This window comes from Sparus aurata, chromosome 22 (assembly GCF_900880675.1).
Source record: "Sparus aurata chromosome 22, fSpaAur1.1, whole genome shotgun sequence".
NCBI classification, from domain to species: Eukaryota; Metazoa; Chordata; class Actinopteri; order Spariformes; family Sparidae; genus Sparus; species Sparus aurata.
In genome coordinates this window covers 23,169,980-23,186,971 of record NC_044208.1, presented here as the reverse complement: position 1 = coordinate 23,186,971, position 16,992 = coordinate 23,169,980, and the positions used below count along the sequence as shown (strand labels likewise).

The 16,992-nt window shown below is 39.8% G+C and overlaps 1 protein-coding gene across 5 annotated transcripts in view; it reads left to right on the top strand.

The window, feature by feature from the left end:
• The window catches only part of LOC115573965 (serine protease 23-like), a 68,864-nt gene that overhangs the window by 213 nt on the left and 51,659 nt on the right, over positions 1-16,992 (top strand). For 3 of the 5 annotated variants that reach the window (XR_003982390.1, XM_030405115.1, XM_030405111.1), the window contains exons 2-3: positions 175-276; positions 8,441-8,491. Coding sequence is in view for 1 of the 5 variants with exons in the window: in XM_030405113.1 (XP_030260973.1) it covers positions 269-276 (8 nt within the window). In the remaining 4 variants the exon portion in view is untranslated. Of the gene's footprint in view, positions 1-174; positions 277-8,440; positions 8,492-10,460; positions 11,136-16,992 lie in introns of those variants that run through there. The other 2 variants (XR_003982391.1, XM_030405113.1) reach the window with 2 other exon arrangements.

Genomic DNA, 16,992 nt, shown 5'->3' with positions numbered 1-16,992 from the left:
ACTGACTAAATTCTACTTTTGTAGAGAGTAACACGCATTTTATGCTTGTTCATGTGTGCTACAAAGCTAGCTAAGCATATCCTATAACAATAGTCCATCTTCGTCCTTTTTCTTTGGCCGGTATCTGGTGATGGATGTCATCCCCTCTTATCTCTTCTCGGTTTCTACCACTAGATGGAGCTGTCAAGCTATCGTCTTCAGCTCACCTGGCCTCCTGACACTGACAGGGCCTCAGGACAGATTTGGTTTCTCTGAAGGAGGCCTGGCTATGTTGCAGTAAGTCAATGGAGTTCCTTCTTTTTGCTGTAGTCTACTCCAACTTCTGTTCGTCATTCAGTTAAAGCTGCAGTACCTCACTGGCAGAGTTTATTAACTCAGTCTGCCAAACGTCAGTGAAATTTAGTTCTGACCATCCATCTTGAAGTGCCTCATCCAAACTACATCCAGGGAGAACTACATACCATGCCATCTTTGAGCACCTGGATTATTCAGAAAGACGCCATTGCTCTGTCTTTCCCCGGTGTCATATTTGGCCTTGTTCATACTTTGACTTTCCATGGGCGACGGTGACAGATCCAACTTGGACTTTGCTAACTTGGATGAAAGACTAAAGAGCAGCTAGAATCCAAAACAGTAAAAGAAATTGGAGTCTGCCTGCATGGAGGAAAGGGTCGGTCCCCACACGACTATTCGCTGGTGATCCAGATGAATACACACTCGCCATCTCCCCACAAATCTGAGACAAAAATCTTTCTACTGAATCCTGCTAAGAACAAAAGTATTTGCATGAACCCAAATCACATAAATATAGTGTTTCAGAATAGATTTACGGAAACACCACGAATGAGCACTGCCTTTACCTTTGGCTGTAGTTCCATTCAACATCTTAGCATATTGACATTTGTGGTTTAGCAGCGGATTCACATCATATCATGCATCAAAGAATTGTAATTATCCATCATCAATTTGGCATGCTTGATAAAATATGCAAATTCAATGTCAAATTATCTACGCACACAGCAATGAATGCAGTAAAAAAGCTGTTTCGACTGGCACAATTTATTCCAGATTCGCCTTGATGGTTCAGTTCATGACGGCAATTGCACTGTAATTATGGTACTCGCAGCTATTTGCTCAGAAAACAGAAAACCCTTCATTTCTAAAATTGACAATCCGAGGAGCGTCCTCCCCTCTTGCCTGCTTTGTTTTGGAGAGGAGTTTTGGTGTTGGAGAAGAAGATTTGAAGACATTTTTCATTGTGAAAACTGATATCTCCCTTTTTATTTTTTGCACCCAATGGAGAATCAATCAAGCTGGTGTTGAAAATGTGCCTACATCTTTTCCTTATTTCCTTAATTGCTAAATCATGCTGTTCACTCCAGGGAATTCATGTGTTCATTCAATCTTCATTTATACCTGAAAGATCATTAAGGGGTAACACTCATTAAAGTGGCACTATGTAGTTTTGGAAAAGAACCCTAACCCTAACCCAGAATTTTGATATTTACAATATTAATGAGGTTATAATGCAAACTTTATTTACATTTTTGTCCATAACTGAATAAACAAGCTGTTCTTAGAGTTTGACTCTCAGAGTCTGTTTGAAGCTAGACAGGTGGCAGGCTCTGCCAAATATAAACAAAGTAAAACAGTATAAAATTGTGTTGTGCTTTAAGAGTTTATTTAGTTGGTTTAGGCATGCAGAAATCAGTCAATGAAGAGCTTCCTCTTCTGGTTAAAATTCCTTCCCCCAAACAACATACCTTTGACAATGATATTGAATCAATTACAATACAAAGAAAAGCCGCAAAACAGCAAAGGCATCTAAAAAAATGTAAGGGAATCCTACAATTAGCTGATAATAAGCCATAAATCCTTTATGATCATGGAAGACACATACTAGATCAATTAAATGGGAAATAAAAATGATTTTATGTATGAGTGTATGATATTAAGGTGGTGCTGTGTTTTGTTCCATGAGTCAGGTGCACTAATGTCAGTCAAGCTGGTGTTGGTGTATTCATTTTAAGAGCGCTGTTTTTGCAAATGAACTGACTTGACTTGTTTAGGCCTGCAGATGTAGATATTGTGTATTGATTGCCACCTACAGGCCAACTACAGCCCGTATGCTCATGACCTGCAGGTCACAAAAATGTGCATACTGTGGGTGCCATCTCTACATTTCGAGCGTACACTGCTGCTGGTATCACTTTCCCATCAATTAGGTGGTGCAAGTTGGCACAACCAGCTTGAACAGAATTTTAAAAAATAGGTAGAGCTTAACTCCAGTGTTTTGTTTTTTTTTGTGCCAAATTCACCTGCCTGCCTGCCTGTCTGTCTTCCCACTGCTGGTCTCACCTCCCCCGCACGCAGACACGTTCATATCTGTGTGGTCCTTTGTACCAATTTAGTTTGGCGCATTCAGAGTGTGGTGAATGCAGGATTTGAAGGGGGCACGTTGGCGGTCCTATAATCACAAATGTCACGACTACCGGTCTGAAGCTCCCAACAACCACATCAGGGCAACCTGGAAGATTGGTTTGGCTGCAGACTGCCACTTGAATAAATGCACTTAATATTAGACGAGCCCTGAATAGTGCAACTCTTGGCTGTCTTACAGTAAGGCAGAGTGTCTGTGTGAAGTGGTTTGAGTCATGTGGCATCAGGAAAGTGAGTCCCATTGAGCTGTGGTCGCTCAGATTTCGGGTGTCTACAAATTCTACATAAAGAGACAATTTTGAGATTAATGTGGTTATTATGAAACGAAAGTCATATAATTAAGTAAAGATATGTTAGATGAATGCGGCGTCGTGCGGTAACGGAAATTCTTGCATTTCCTCTGAGTCCAAATATAATAATGAAAAATAGTTTTGAAGATTATGTGGCATTCTTTGGTAAAGATGTTTGGAGAAACTTGGAAAAGCTATCTAAAATCAGATATTCAAGTTGATGAAAATGAAAAAGAAGAAGAAGAAGGAGACATTGATTGCTATTTAGGACATCGAGTATTTTACCACAATAAAAGCACCGAACAGTATGAAAGCCAAGCATACCTTCATTTAACACTGATGTATGACCTAAAGGAACATTGGCATCATTAAACTGAATGTACCGTAGTATTTATTGTATTATTATCATTACATTATAAAACTGGTGAAGGCTTATAAGAGCTTCATGGCTTTTTAATATCATCATTAGGAAAGCATGTTGTACTACCACAGAGATTTGAGTCTCATCTCAGAAGGCACCAGTAACATTACTGACCTTATAAAATGACTGTTAAAACAAATGCTTTGTCGAGTGCCTGTATCTGAATGTGCTCTTCGTGTCTGTGTCAAGTGGCAATATAGTAGAGTTTAAATGTCATGTGTTGGTGAGTGAGCTTCCTGTTTCTACCCTTCCTTTTTTTCTCCCTCTAACTTCTTTTCTGTCCTGTCTGCTCTGTCTCTTCCCTTCACTGCACTCTTGTGCTGCATATTGAGTTTTCACCGCTTGTAAAAGTTTGGGTCTGTTAGTCTTATACCCTCTTTATCACTCTTTATGGTCGTCGTATTTCATCCTACATCTGGCAGTGCCATTTTCGAAAAGGGTAAACATTTCGCAATTTCCAACGCAGCGAAGTCAGAGCGTAGCCATCTTTCCTTTTTTTTTTTTTTTAAGCATCCATCCGATACATTAGCTTATGATTTATGCTGGAACACGCTGTGCACACAACCGCCGAAGTCTCTGTGAGGGAAATTTCCTTCTGTAGGGCACATTCACAGCCAACCACCTGGGACAAACCATTTTTCCACATACCTCTGGAGCAGTGCACTGCTGTGAAGAGAAGAAAAAAAAAAGCCTTTTGCGAGATTTTTCCAAAACACTCTTCGAGTAAGGGGGTCACACTCTTCACACAGGCCTCCTGTAACTTGGATAGCTGGGAGGTCAAAATTGTGCAACATTAAGTATATCTTTACTGCTAGAAGATGCACTTGTACATCCAAACGTCTCATATCATATCTTTGATATGAGCAGTTTTTGATGTTCCAGAGAAGTATAGATAAGAACAAGTCAGTCAAGATGTATTCTGAAGTCCTGCCTCTGTTTCAGCACGTGGGGTCAGGAAATTACGAGCTCAAGGAGATTTGGCTGTATGTATACTCACTTTTCTAGATGGTTTCTCTGTGCATATGTATTCTGTAGGTATGCATGTGAACCCATGTGTGAAATCTGCCGTGTCTGCAGTCCCAGATCTTTGCATCTTGATTTAAGTTTTTTGTTTTAGGTTAAACACAGTAGATCGTTTCATTCCCCTTTGCAGGAAAAAGTGCAGCAATTTCCCTCAAACGACCGAATCCTTGCTCCTTTTAATTAACGCTCCTGCCCATAACTACAATTTCTCCAGTTGCATCTAATTGCAGTGGATCGTTTTCTTTTCACAGTTTCTGTGTAATCTGGATCAGGTCCGTTCCATTGGAGTGTTTTCATATGGTTTTAATTTGAAAGACATATGCATCAGGCTGAAATCTAACCGGCCTCGTTCGGTAGCTGATCCCCTCTGTCTATAGTGGCTCACTAGATGTGGCATTAGGTCACAGCTTGTGCCATTTTGAGGATAATGTGGCTTCTTTTACAGCTTCCCATAAAAACAGGATTTGAGCTGCACACATATATATGTACTCTACATGTGCACACTCTGTGTTGTCCTCATTTGGCCTCTGCGAAAGGGGAACCCCTCCCCCTGTGGTAGTGTGTGGCCAGAAGTGCCCAGGGCCCACATGCAGAAAGTACCTCAACACAGGGCTGATGATGGCGCACCAATTTTCCTGTTATTCTGTTAGTGTTATGGCTTTCTTTCTTTCTTTCTTTCTTTCTTTCTTTCTTTCTTTCTGTCTTTCTGTCTTTCTCACATTTACTGTGTTCCCGTCTCTCAAGCCGTTTTCATTCATCATCATCTTTCCACGGAAGTTTCTCTTCTGTTTTTCGTTTAATTTTCTTCCGCATGTCATATGTCCATCCGCAGTCTTCAGTGAGCCTTTCCATGCATGCACGCTCACACGCAGTCATTTTTTTTAAACCTTTATTTAAACCGGGTAGGTTGGCTGGGCATGCAGCACCACCCTGAAAATTAAATATAATGTGGCAGTATAAATGGAAAAGAATACGGCAATAAACAAACAGAAACAGAGCAGTATGGGGTGATTATTTTGAATTGTCTTGAAATTACAGAGGGCTATAAGTGCTTTAATTTTTAGGTGGCCTCGCAAATAAATCCAGTAAAAGTATCTTTACTAAATCGCTTCTCGTAAATGGTTTCTGACGCATTGTTAGTCATGCAGCAAGTTCAATATGAAGCATTGTTCCAGAGAAGTAAATGTGTGATACTGAATAAGATGGCTTTTCTGATAAGAGCTTCTTAGAATAAAAAATACCAGTAATTATTATATTTCACATGCAGGGAAGGCCAACCTACCTTATCATTTCAAATGGTTGGTATTATAATTACTATAAGTAGTGAAACTCAGTGCAGAACAGTTAACTCAGTCTGAGAGTTTAAGTGTGGAGGCAGGACTCACTGCTTCAACAGTCCTATTCTGACAACTCAGGAAGAGGTCAAGATATAGTCACAGATTATTGTCCTTATTACATATCGTTTTCTTTCTGAGTTACATATATTTCAGTCACACAAGAATGAGTGTAAACTGGTACTGTATGAATGAAGATATACTACATAAATGCTGTAAAAAAGAGCTTCATGATCATCTGGGTGATGCCTAAAGTAAACCCCTGTGGTACACCCTAGTAACCGCCATATGTACCCACTCACCGATGTCTTATGAATCTGCATTTCTGTTTTGGTTGTCGTTTTTCGGCTGCATCAGGACGCTGTTTTTCAGCGACATGCAACAAAAACACACAGCCTACTACCTGCTCAGCACCAAACCGCAGACAGACACAGTTAACAACTAGTTAGTGAACATAGTGGAGCATATAACAGCCAGTTGTTTTCTTCATGAGTTAGTAGTGACCAAAAACAGACCTATAACAAAGTGAACATTGAACTTAGATCCATCGCTGATCAGAGACAGGACTGCCAACGAATGTCAATGTTGCTCTGTAACTACTGGCTGTGTAAACTAGTTCACCATATCAACTTTAAAGGTCATGATATGTCAATGTTGACATCGCAACTTGTTTCCACCACCTTCAAGTAGCCAAAGAAAAATCCAAATTATTGCAGGTTGAAAGCCCTGAAAACGTATGTATAATGCGTAGTTTCCAAGCAGTTTTATTTTGTGTCTGTGTAGTATGCATAATTTGTCTCGGAGTGTTTAAATTCAGCTTCCTAACGGATGGGAAGAAACAACTGCAGACATGGAAAAAAAAAGCAATTTTCTTCCATTTTCTTTCCATTTTTTGGAATATGCACATGGAGCATTATTGAGATAAAAACAAGTGAGAAGTGAGGAGCTTAGCCTGCTAGGTGTGTAGTCAGTCTATTGAAAGTAAATCAACACATTTTCATTTCTCTCAAAATGTATTAAACATATATGATGTAACTGAAGTGAGCTTTGACAGGTTGTAAGATCATTACCTCAGATAGCACTAAAATAACGGACTATATGGTCGAGTAAAATATTTTCATTACCTGTAGTACAACCTGCCAGTCACAGATGAGTGCAACCCGTAGTCGTTACACAGCAGAAGAAGACGTCAGGGTGTGTGTGTGTGTGTGTGTGTGTGTGTGTGTGTGTGTGTCTGTGCGTGTTGGATGGCTTGGCCTGCTCTCTTGCTCTGAAATCTGAGTCTCCAAGCTGCAGCCTCTGTTAATAAGGAAATACATTCTTTCTGCCCAATGCAGTGATCCAAAAAAACTGTTGTTTCATTCACTTAATGAAAAGCAGTTATGTTGAATAGCCAGTGAACATGCCACTGAATGTTGTGAAGTTTGATTTTTGATTGAAACAGTTCTCCAAATTTTAATGATGTGTTGTATCTGTTTGTTATTGTGAGCCTCTGCTATATTCTCTGTAAGCCTGGGATTTTGCCATCATGCTTTTGTTCACAGCACAGTTAATAACACTGTCGACACAGCGACAAATGCACCCCAATAAATTCGTAAAAATCCACTTAGTGTTCAGCTACCTACAGTATATTAACAGTGTTTTTAAATACTGCGAACACCACTGTCAAAAGCTCCCAATTAACTCACTTTACAAGCCCCTACAAAGTGATGAATGCGCAGTCCTGATGTGAACAGTATTGCTGTCTGTGTCTATGAGTACGATAATATTTTGAGGGAAAATATTTTCCTCCTTAGTCAAAAGCTAGCTGAAAGCAGTTACACTTTGTTCACTGACTTGGCATTAGTACAGGAAATCTGATTCCCAGGGTTTTTCCTCGCTGGCACCCAGCGCAGCCTCTTATTTTGACTGCGTTTAGTAAAGTTTGTCGTAGTGCATGGTGAACGGTGTAAAGTCAATCCATAAAAATAAAAAACTAGCCCCCCTAACCCTAACCCCACAAAACAAGAGTTATTAGATCAGTTTTTGTGTTACAAGAAGTTGGAGGTGTATCCAGCAGAGAGGGTCTGAAACTGTGGTCTGGAAAGCAAGAGTCAACACAAGGCACTTCCAGCTCAGTGTGGTCACTAATTATATTTACAGCTGGTTAAGGACCATCTCTGCCAGTAGGCCCGTAACTGGGACATGGTAAATGGGCAGATGGATGTAAATTTGCTCGAGCTCTCCTTTCTGGCCTCTTTTCTTTTTTTGTTCCAACAAACCTTTTAGACACACATAATGAGGAAATAAGAAATAGGGAAATCATTAATAATAGTCTCAAAGGTTGATGTAATGTCCTAATTTGAAAATGCATTGTTTAATATAATGCTGTGGTTGGAAGGTACCTGGATTGGCATTTAGTTTATTAAGTTTATAAATAAACTGCAAGATAACAGACACAAACATCGTAAGAGTAAGAATCACAGATAAAAGCAAATTCACTTAACTCGTAAAACTGTACAGTCTGATTTAATATTGTTTCGTTTTATTGACCTTTTATTGTTTTTTATACACGTCACATCCTCATGACAAACGGGCCTTTGATTAGTTAGACGTAGAGACTGGTTGATATATTACTTGGCCAATACTATCAGCTAATTGTGGTCTTTCACAGACATATCGGTATTACTGCATATGTTGTCTGATATGTACAGTTATTTCTTTAGTTTAAAATGCAAAAAAAAAGATGTTTGGAGTAATTCCTTATTAATAAATCCAAAAGTGTCTGGTAACCATATTTGAGTGATCGTTGTAAAAGATGTCGGCCGATGTATTAACATTGGAAAACATTGGGGGACCTGTTAGAGTCAGAATTGTGGTTGAGGCCGAGACGTTGTGACTTTCAATCCTGGTGTGAGTCAAACTTCAACAATGCTATTTTCCTTTCTTTGCAGAGATGTTCATGGAGCTGAATCCCCTCCGTCACAGACTTAAAATCTGCATTGGTGAGTTTTCTTTCTCTTCACTATTGTAATGGTGACACATTTCCAATCTATCAAATTCAGAACGCTTGCCAATGTCTGATAGTGTACCTCATTTTATCATATTCCAAGTGTGACAACCCTACATGCTTTAAACCCGCTTATATTAGTATGTAGTTTGGAATTGGGACAGCATTAGTTGTAGGTAGGGACTGCAGGTATAGCAGTCGGTAGTTAATCCTCTGCCCCAGAGAGCTCAAAGCCTCTCAGCCTTGTCACGTTTTGTTACTGTTAATCTGAACTGGATGCACTGCCAAGGGGCTGACCCACTGCCTGCGACCCTGCCACAGCTGAGGTCAGTGTCTGACGTCACCGCGAGAGGCAGGGTGAGCTGTGCCAGTGCGCTGTACCGTGAGAATTACCTGGGTCTGAAATACCAGCTACCTTAGATAATGTTTTGAAACTACAAGATTTGGAGTTATTTGGTCTGTAATTTTAATTATGTCTATATTTCAGTGGCATATAGATACATTAAATTACTTCTAAATGGTATTTATTTTTGAAAGACACACTGAGATGAGTTACTATAATGTGATGGACAGTGTTGCTGAGAAGATAGACAGCACGAGGAAAGCACTTTAAGACACATGCAGCAAATAGCCTTTCACCAAATAGGTAGACACTCTTTGAAATGGCTGCATCGAGGAGGCAAATTCGAACCAGTTGTTTTCAGGAAGGAATTCAGTTGTTTGAGTGGGTCTTATTCAACAAATTACAGCCACTCAAAACTGTGTGGGCTCATATAGCCCATGTGTGCACAGAATACACCAGGCATGTTGGTATTTTGTAGTCTCGCAGCGCTGTGTCAATGCTGGAGAAAGGTCTGCGTGTACCCATTATCATTCTGCTTTAAGGAAAAATAACAGTCTGGCTTGTTTGTATTTCTTTAAACAAATCACCATCGTCTTGGGCGGCGCAGGCTCAGGATGCAGCAAAATAGAGTCAGGGGGAACTTGTTTTGGTGAAACACTTGCAGGTGCAGAGGTAAGGCCCTGTCATTAAAATGGCTAAGTCTGAAAAAGAAAAGGTAAGATGTTTACGTTTACGTACGGTAAGCAACCAGGTTAGTGTTAGGGTAGCTTGTCATTTTCAGCGCGTGGGTTGCTAGCTCATAGGTTTTTGTTGTTGTTTCCCGATACTTTGACCTATGGCTTGAATTAAGGCTGACTGCATATCTCTAATGGCAAACTGATATGCAAAGAGCCCTCACTCAGAGCCAGGGAACAAGGTGAATTTATGTAATGACAGTCCCATGGGTGTTATCGTAGGGTCACACTTTAGGGTGAAATAGAATAAAATTGTTGACTTTTGGGGCACTGAATTAGCAAAGACCAGACGTGGCTCCTCCTGTGCTCATAGAACCAGGGTTATGATGATAACCTGAAAATATCCTGTAACTAATAATGCAGTGTATAGAATGAAATCATCATCTGTGCTTTAATGAACAAGCCAGATGTATATCTAAAACATCCATTATAAACTGCATGGGTCCTGCCAAGTATGAAGACAGGCTAAGTACACCTCATGACCTACTAACTCAGAAATAAGTGTCCCTCTGTGCACTGGGGCTTCCCATTATTCACCCAAATTGTCCAAAAATTGCCATGAGTCCCGTAAGTTCCTGTGTCCAGACAGTGAAGGACAGGCTTTTCACAACATATTTATCATCTTCACCAACATTACTTACCAAAAAACTTTGGGCAGGAATTTCTATTTAATTTTGAATAAGTGTCTCATTTGCATTTAACTTTAAAACACACGATTATTATTATTTATGTGAGTACAGACGCAAAGTCACAAAGACAACCAGATCGCTAACGCAAGCAGACAGAAAAAAACATAGACGTTGGAGCTCCTGGTTCGTTTTCTGGCAGCAGTAAGTGAATGCCGATCCATCCATTTTTATTCCGTTTTCTTTGCCTCCTCTGTCAAGGAACAAGTCCTGTTCCTATTTTGGATGTGTCATGGCAGACGCACTTCCTGTGTGTCATGAATCCAGCCTTCGGTTTTCTGGAGAAAACACAGCTCGATGGATGACTATTGCACCAATATCATAGTGAAAGGAAGGCTAACAGGGAACCAATCAACATGGGAATTACATCATTTTCCTACAGCCTATAGAAGATCAGCTTTAGCAAAAAAGATATCTATTTCCACTTAAATCTCTATTTAGTAGGTATCCCCTTTTATTTCCCCCAAAATGTTCCCATTACTTATTTGAAGTATATATTATTGAAGCATTCAGGTTAGGTTTTCCAGTTGCAGGGCCTTAAACTGAACATGCTGGCTCATTATCTTGCTGGTGGTCCCAAATAAAACAGAGCCATCCCTAATGTTATTTGTTACACCTGTCCGTTGCTATGAAAAGTCAAAATACTACACAGACACACACACTGAACATCATACTGCCATTCATTCAGGGCTGTTTGATTGGCTGCCATGAATCACAGATGTTGCATGATTGTTTTTCCTGCCCCGTAACCGATGGCTAAATTTCTGAGAAGAAATCTTTCAGCAGCTGCAGCTCGTACGCCCGCGCTGTCTCTGCTCACTCATCACAAACCACACCTTGAAAAAACACCTGGAACGTTCACCTTGACTCACTGTATGTTTGTCACATGAATTCTGCAATCCTCAAAAGTGATGGGATGGTGTATGTGGCACATCATGGGCGTTTTATTTGAGCTTGTGTGTCTGAACATGTGCATCTTTGTGACTATATTGTTATTGATATCACCTTTATTTCAATTGTTTCATCCAAGTGTGTGTCTGAGCTCGGTCTGCGTTAGATCAGACAAAGTATGCCTGGTTGTAAATTTAGAGCCAATTTACAGGCCGGTCTGCTTTAGATTTTGGACATCCTCCGCACAGAGCACAGATTTAGCTTATGTTTTACATTATGTTGCCTTCATTTTATTATTGATATGTATCTTAAATGCCATAAATATACTTCTTCTGTCTGTGTTTCTTCTTAACACAGACTTGTTTGAATGCAGCATCCAGTTAAAAATACACATCTCCCCCGACTTTGCCCCCCAGCATCGTAGAGGTCTGGTGTGTAGGATTTATTGGGGACCTACTGGAAGAATTATAACTAAATCCCAATTGTTTTCCTTAGTGTATTATCTCCAGAAACTCCCTCTTAAGAGCACCTTTTGTGTTTTTCACATATTTAGTGGCCATTGTAGGGGAGGGTGAGGCGAGGAGTATTTTGTTGGTTGTATTCTGCAACCTCACCACTAGACACTAACTGCATGGCTAACTGAGCTGACTAGCTGATTGCAGCTCCAGTCAGCAGCAGTTAGCAGTTACTCTGATTTGCTACCCCCTCATTGCTGAGTATGAGTTCACCAGATGGCTAATTTTTACATGTTGGATCTTTTAGTAATTACACCGTATTGGGGAATGGACAAAAGCATTCATTAAAACAAAAGCAATCTGCTTTTGAATGCTAAACAGGATATTGGCTCCTGGTTTGGCTTGAAAACTGCCAAGATCGAAAAGCCTGCCTGTGACAATTAGGCAGAAATTTCCAAGCCGTTTTCCCCAAACAGAGATTGCTTTGAAAATGTAGAACAGAACAAAAATCCCCCAACTTTCCCCTCGAGGATCTGGCCTTAGAAACTGTTTGAGCTATTTACAATATCTAAGGCTGCATACCATACAGTCAGCCTGCACTGATTTGAGATATTTGTTCTCATTCAGAAGGGTACGTTTTCAGCTGGCGAGATGCCAGATGTACAACATGAACGCACGGCATATTTATGTTTGATGAATGTGCCTCTTTTTATCTGGACTATGATCTAGCAGATGTGAGTATAGTAAAGCCAAAAATGCATTGAGCCTGTAAGTCACATTTTATGTTTAAGTAATTCATCATCACAGCCAGTATCAGTCTGAAACTAATCAGTCTATTTGCTTTCTGCTAAGAGTTAAATGTGCAATGTGAACAGGGGTTTTGTTTTAAGGACGCAGCCTGTCCTTTTCAATCATAATGGATCAACACAAAGCCGGTTGTATTGCTGCTTTGGAATACCATTTTAAAGAAAGTCTTTGTTGTCTGTGGCCTAAGATTTAATTTTAAAGCTTTGCATTTAAGCAGACATCGTTAGGGTTTCATCTTTAAATGTTTTCAAAGGGGCTTTTAGATGTTTATTCTCTAACCAGGGTTTAATTTTTTTGTTTTTGTTGTCACTTCCAGTTGTCCTAAGGCTCATTGGATGCTACACAAACACATTATGTTGTTAGTCCGATGACTCACATTATGTTTCTCTTGCAATTAAACTTACAGCTAAAATATGTTTTCCACGGTGTGCTTGAATAAAAGAAAACATGAGACTGGTAAAAAAAACGTTTCAGAGTTTGTCTGCGCACGCTTGTCCATGCTGAGTGAAAAGATGTTTGTTGGATCATTTTTAAGCCCATTGCCAGCTGCTTGACTAACCCCACTCTGAATAACTCTTACCTACATGCCGTAAATCTGTCATGTAAAATTTAATTAGAGACTGAGTAATGCTAATTGCTCAGATTCAATTACACCAGATATGTAAGTTAATTGATCCTTTCCTGACCAGTTAACCAAAACCTCTGTTATGGTTTGTGTGATTGCGGCTGTGGGGAGAACATCATCAGCATTCCTTTGGAGGATTTAATCTCTTTGGGTTTATTTAGCAACAAAGAAGAAGATATGGAGCGATTCGAAGAGTCAGTCCAATGGAGAAACGTTAGGGGAATGGGTACATTTTGGGAAATACATTAATTTGATTCTTGATTTGTGTACACTGATTATGAAGGTAGAGCCAACAGCTGGTTAACTTAGTTAAGCACAAAGACTGGAAACAGTTAGCCTGGCTCTATCCAAAGCTACAAGAAAATCTGCCCACTAGCATTACTAAAACTACTTAAGACGTTGAAACTTGTTTATTTTTTAATTTAAAATTAAGTTGCACATAAAACTAAAATAAAAAGCAGTGTTTCTTTAAAGCAGAAGTCTTTCTGGATACTGCAGGGAGTCATCACACCCAGACAAGAAATAGTCCCACTCGTAATAACCCTAATTTACCCTTTTTACACTTCAGTATTTGTGCAGATTGAAAAATAAATAAAGAAACACTGTACTTTTTATTGAAGCAAATTTGGTTATTTTTGGATTCAGGCCAGCTGCTGACCCCTGTATCCTGTTTTTGCGCTAAAAGCAGATAAGATAAGCTAAGCTAACTGACTTCAGGCTGTAGCTTGCTGTTCAATGTACACACTTAAAAAACTTTATTATTCTAATGAATAGAGCTTATTATATTAGAGATATGTGCCAAACAGTGTTTCCCTGGGGAATGGGATGATTTTAATCTTCCTACTAAGATGTTTTCAAAATGACACACTTCAGATTTTGTCCAATGAATATGTAAAGCAAAAACAGCAGTTCAAAATTGTTCCACGACACAACAACATGTTTTTAGTTAAGATTGAGAGAGGCCACATCGGTCACTGTTAAAACCTGTGCTTGACACAATAAACTATTGTCTGTCTGAAATTTGAAACAGCATGCGTTGAGCTATTAATGCCAGACTGCCATTCATTCTTCTTCCAGTACTGTTCCTGATGAATTATTGATCAGGTTCGAGAGCTCTGGAACACACAGCTGTTATTGGACTGGTGGGTGTTGTGAAACAAACATTCTTGCCTGACGAAAAGCAAAGATCTTCCACAGAAAGACAGATGGATTGAAAACTTGGCACGGAATTATTTTTTATATGGTTATATGTCTTTTTTGAATCCCAAGGAACTGTTTCCTGACCAAATACAAAAAACCAAAAATGCTGAGGTCGATTGTTTTGTAAATGATGATTGAATAAAATGTCAGATTGTTTTACTAAGACGACTAATATTATCGGTCTAAAGGGGGATAGTTGGCGATGCAGTGGATTATTTCCTCCCTTCAGCGATATTTCACAAATACCAAGACTCAGATGTCTCCACCGGTGACACAAATCGTCCATAAGGTCATTTTTCACAACAGTGAGGACACAGGGACCTCTGTCAGAGAGGAGGACACAAAAACCACATGCCCACACAGGCAGACGCACATGCACTCCATCCAGACACCCCTTTGAGCTTCCTCTGGGATGAATCATCCGGGGTCTGATGTGGTTAACGATGACCAGTGTTTCCGTGTTTGTTCAGATTCTGCCTTCGAAGCCACATGGGGCCTGAGAGGTCGAGAAGCTGCGTTTAGCTGAGTCATCGCAAAGTTGCCTCTTTTTCCCACGATTTTTCCTGCGGTTGCTGACTCAAAAAAATAAGCCATCGTTCTCAATTGAAACAATACAGCGAGACTTCTAAATGTCATATTCGATATTACAATATATTAACCGTGCCTCAACTGTTGTATTATCTGGATATGTATTCCAGATCTGGTCAATACAAAAGTAGTCTGGTTATCTGGTTATCTTATGTTTTCGGTTTTCAAATCTAAATCCAGCAGACCCAGGGATATTTTTTATATTATTTCTCATATTCGTCAGAATTTTTATAAAGTACACACAGTGCAACTTGACCACCGACGGGTAGTTTAGAGATTTGATTGTATTATTGTAGTAGTGGCTAACGTAGTCTTAAACCGCTAGCCTCCGGAGCCGACTACAAAGATTTGGTAAACTCCCAATCTAGAATCTTATCCTTTTCATGGTCATGGGGGGGGGGGGGGTGGCTGGAGCTGATCCCAGTTGACACTGGGTGACGGCGGGACATGCCCTGGATGAGTCATCACAGTCATCACAGGGCGGATTTATATTCCGTCAGACACAATTGTTTCTACACATTAAGGTTCATGTTCCTAAAAGGAAAAGTTTGAAGTTGTGTCTGTTTCAAATGAAGCTACGGCCTGGAGACAGTAACTGTAGCTGAGCATAAAAAATGGCAACAGGGGAATAAAGATAGCTAGTGTGAAGTCACTGCTCCTGACCACAAAGGAGTCACCCCCAAAAAAACCCAGCCGACCTTTTATTTGGAATAAACAAAAAAAGATACAGTTGAACCTTTAAACAGAGCCAGGTTAGCTCTTTACATTCTCTATACTAGTGTGCTACATCATACAAGCTAGCCACCTTCTGACTGATTCATTTTCACCAAGCAGATATGAGAGTGTTGTAGATCAAACTGCTGAACTATCCCTTTACAGATACGTTGACTCAAAGGTATATTGAATACTACTCAGTCAGACTGGAATACGAACTGGCCAGAAGATTTACTGTCTGGTAGTTCGATTAAAGGCATCAATTTAGGAATATGCAAGAAAAAATGTAGGTCTCAGGGCCTCAAGATAGCAGCTGCTATGCTCAGATGAGGGCTTGACATTTCTTTCTATTTTTCTTTTTGACTTTAAACCAAAAAAAAGCTGCAAGAATACAAAAAAAATAAAATGAAATAACTTAAATACCATAAACATCAATGACTTAAATGTATTGAGACCAAAATCAAAGTCACAAAGTAAGTGAGTAGCCAGTGGAGTTCCAAAACAAGTTAAAATTGCAACTAAATCACCTTGTTCCATATCACTGTTTGACTTAATTAGTTTATTTTCATGTTATTACCCACACGTGCACAGGAGTTTGTCCTCTGTCTTCTGTCTTTCTGTCTCACCGTCTTCCTGTGTGTGCTGCATCTCTCCACCCACACATGCATAAACGAAAAGACATACTCACACATGCACACACACTCACAGTCATGTCTGGAAGAGATTGTGCTAAAATAAGAGATGATTGAATGCATGGCAGATGTCTGCCGTCACTGAAATTCCTTTATTCTATCTGATAATTTAGCACACCAATGGTGGTATGCGAGAGCTGCGCATTCACAAACATGCCTGACGGAGTCAAGACTGGGACTTGAGCGAAAAAATGTGAAGCCTGTGGGAAAAAAGTTAGCCGTTTATATATTTATATATTTTTTCGTTTTATCGTCCAATGCATTTTCAAAACGCATTAAAGATCATAACTAGAGATTGGTTTGTTCTTTGTTTGATCAGGCGGTGGAGCTGGTGCCCAGGCAGTCATTTGTGGCCAGTTAAAACAGTTTAGGCAAAAATGAATGGGGAGTTTAAATGAAATAAATGAATGTACCTGAGAGCAATTATCATCAGCAGCCTTCCACATCAGTAACCTTGATAAGCACTTAAAATTCGACCCCGTATCCTGTAACTCATTATTTTTTTGCCGAGCTTGTGCAGAGCCATGTTAGCATCATGCTAGCTCTGCACCTTTTTTGTTAAGCTCACCATTGTAATACAGGTCCAGGCTCCTCCAGTAACACGCGGATATCAATCACTCGTCTCTAAATGAGAACCAGATGAAACACACTGAAGAAATAAGCCAGTCTGGAACACCATCTGTTGTTATATGTAGATCTTTTGTGTTGTGGTTCAGGAAACATCAATGTTACTCACACAAATGAGGGAATCCAGGAAAAGC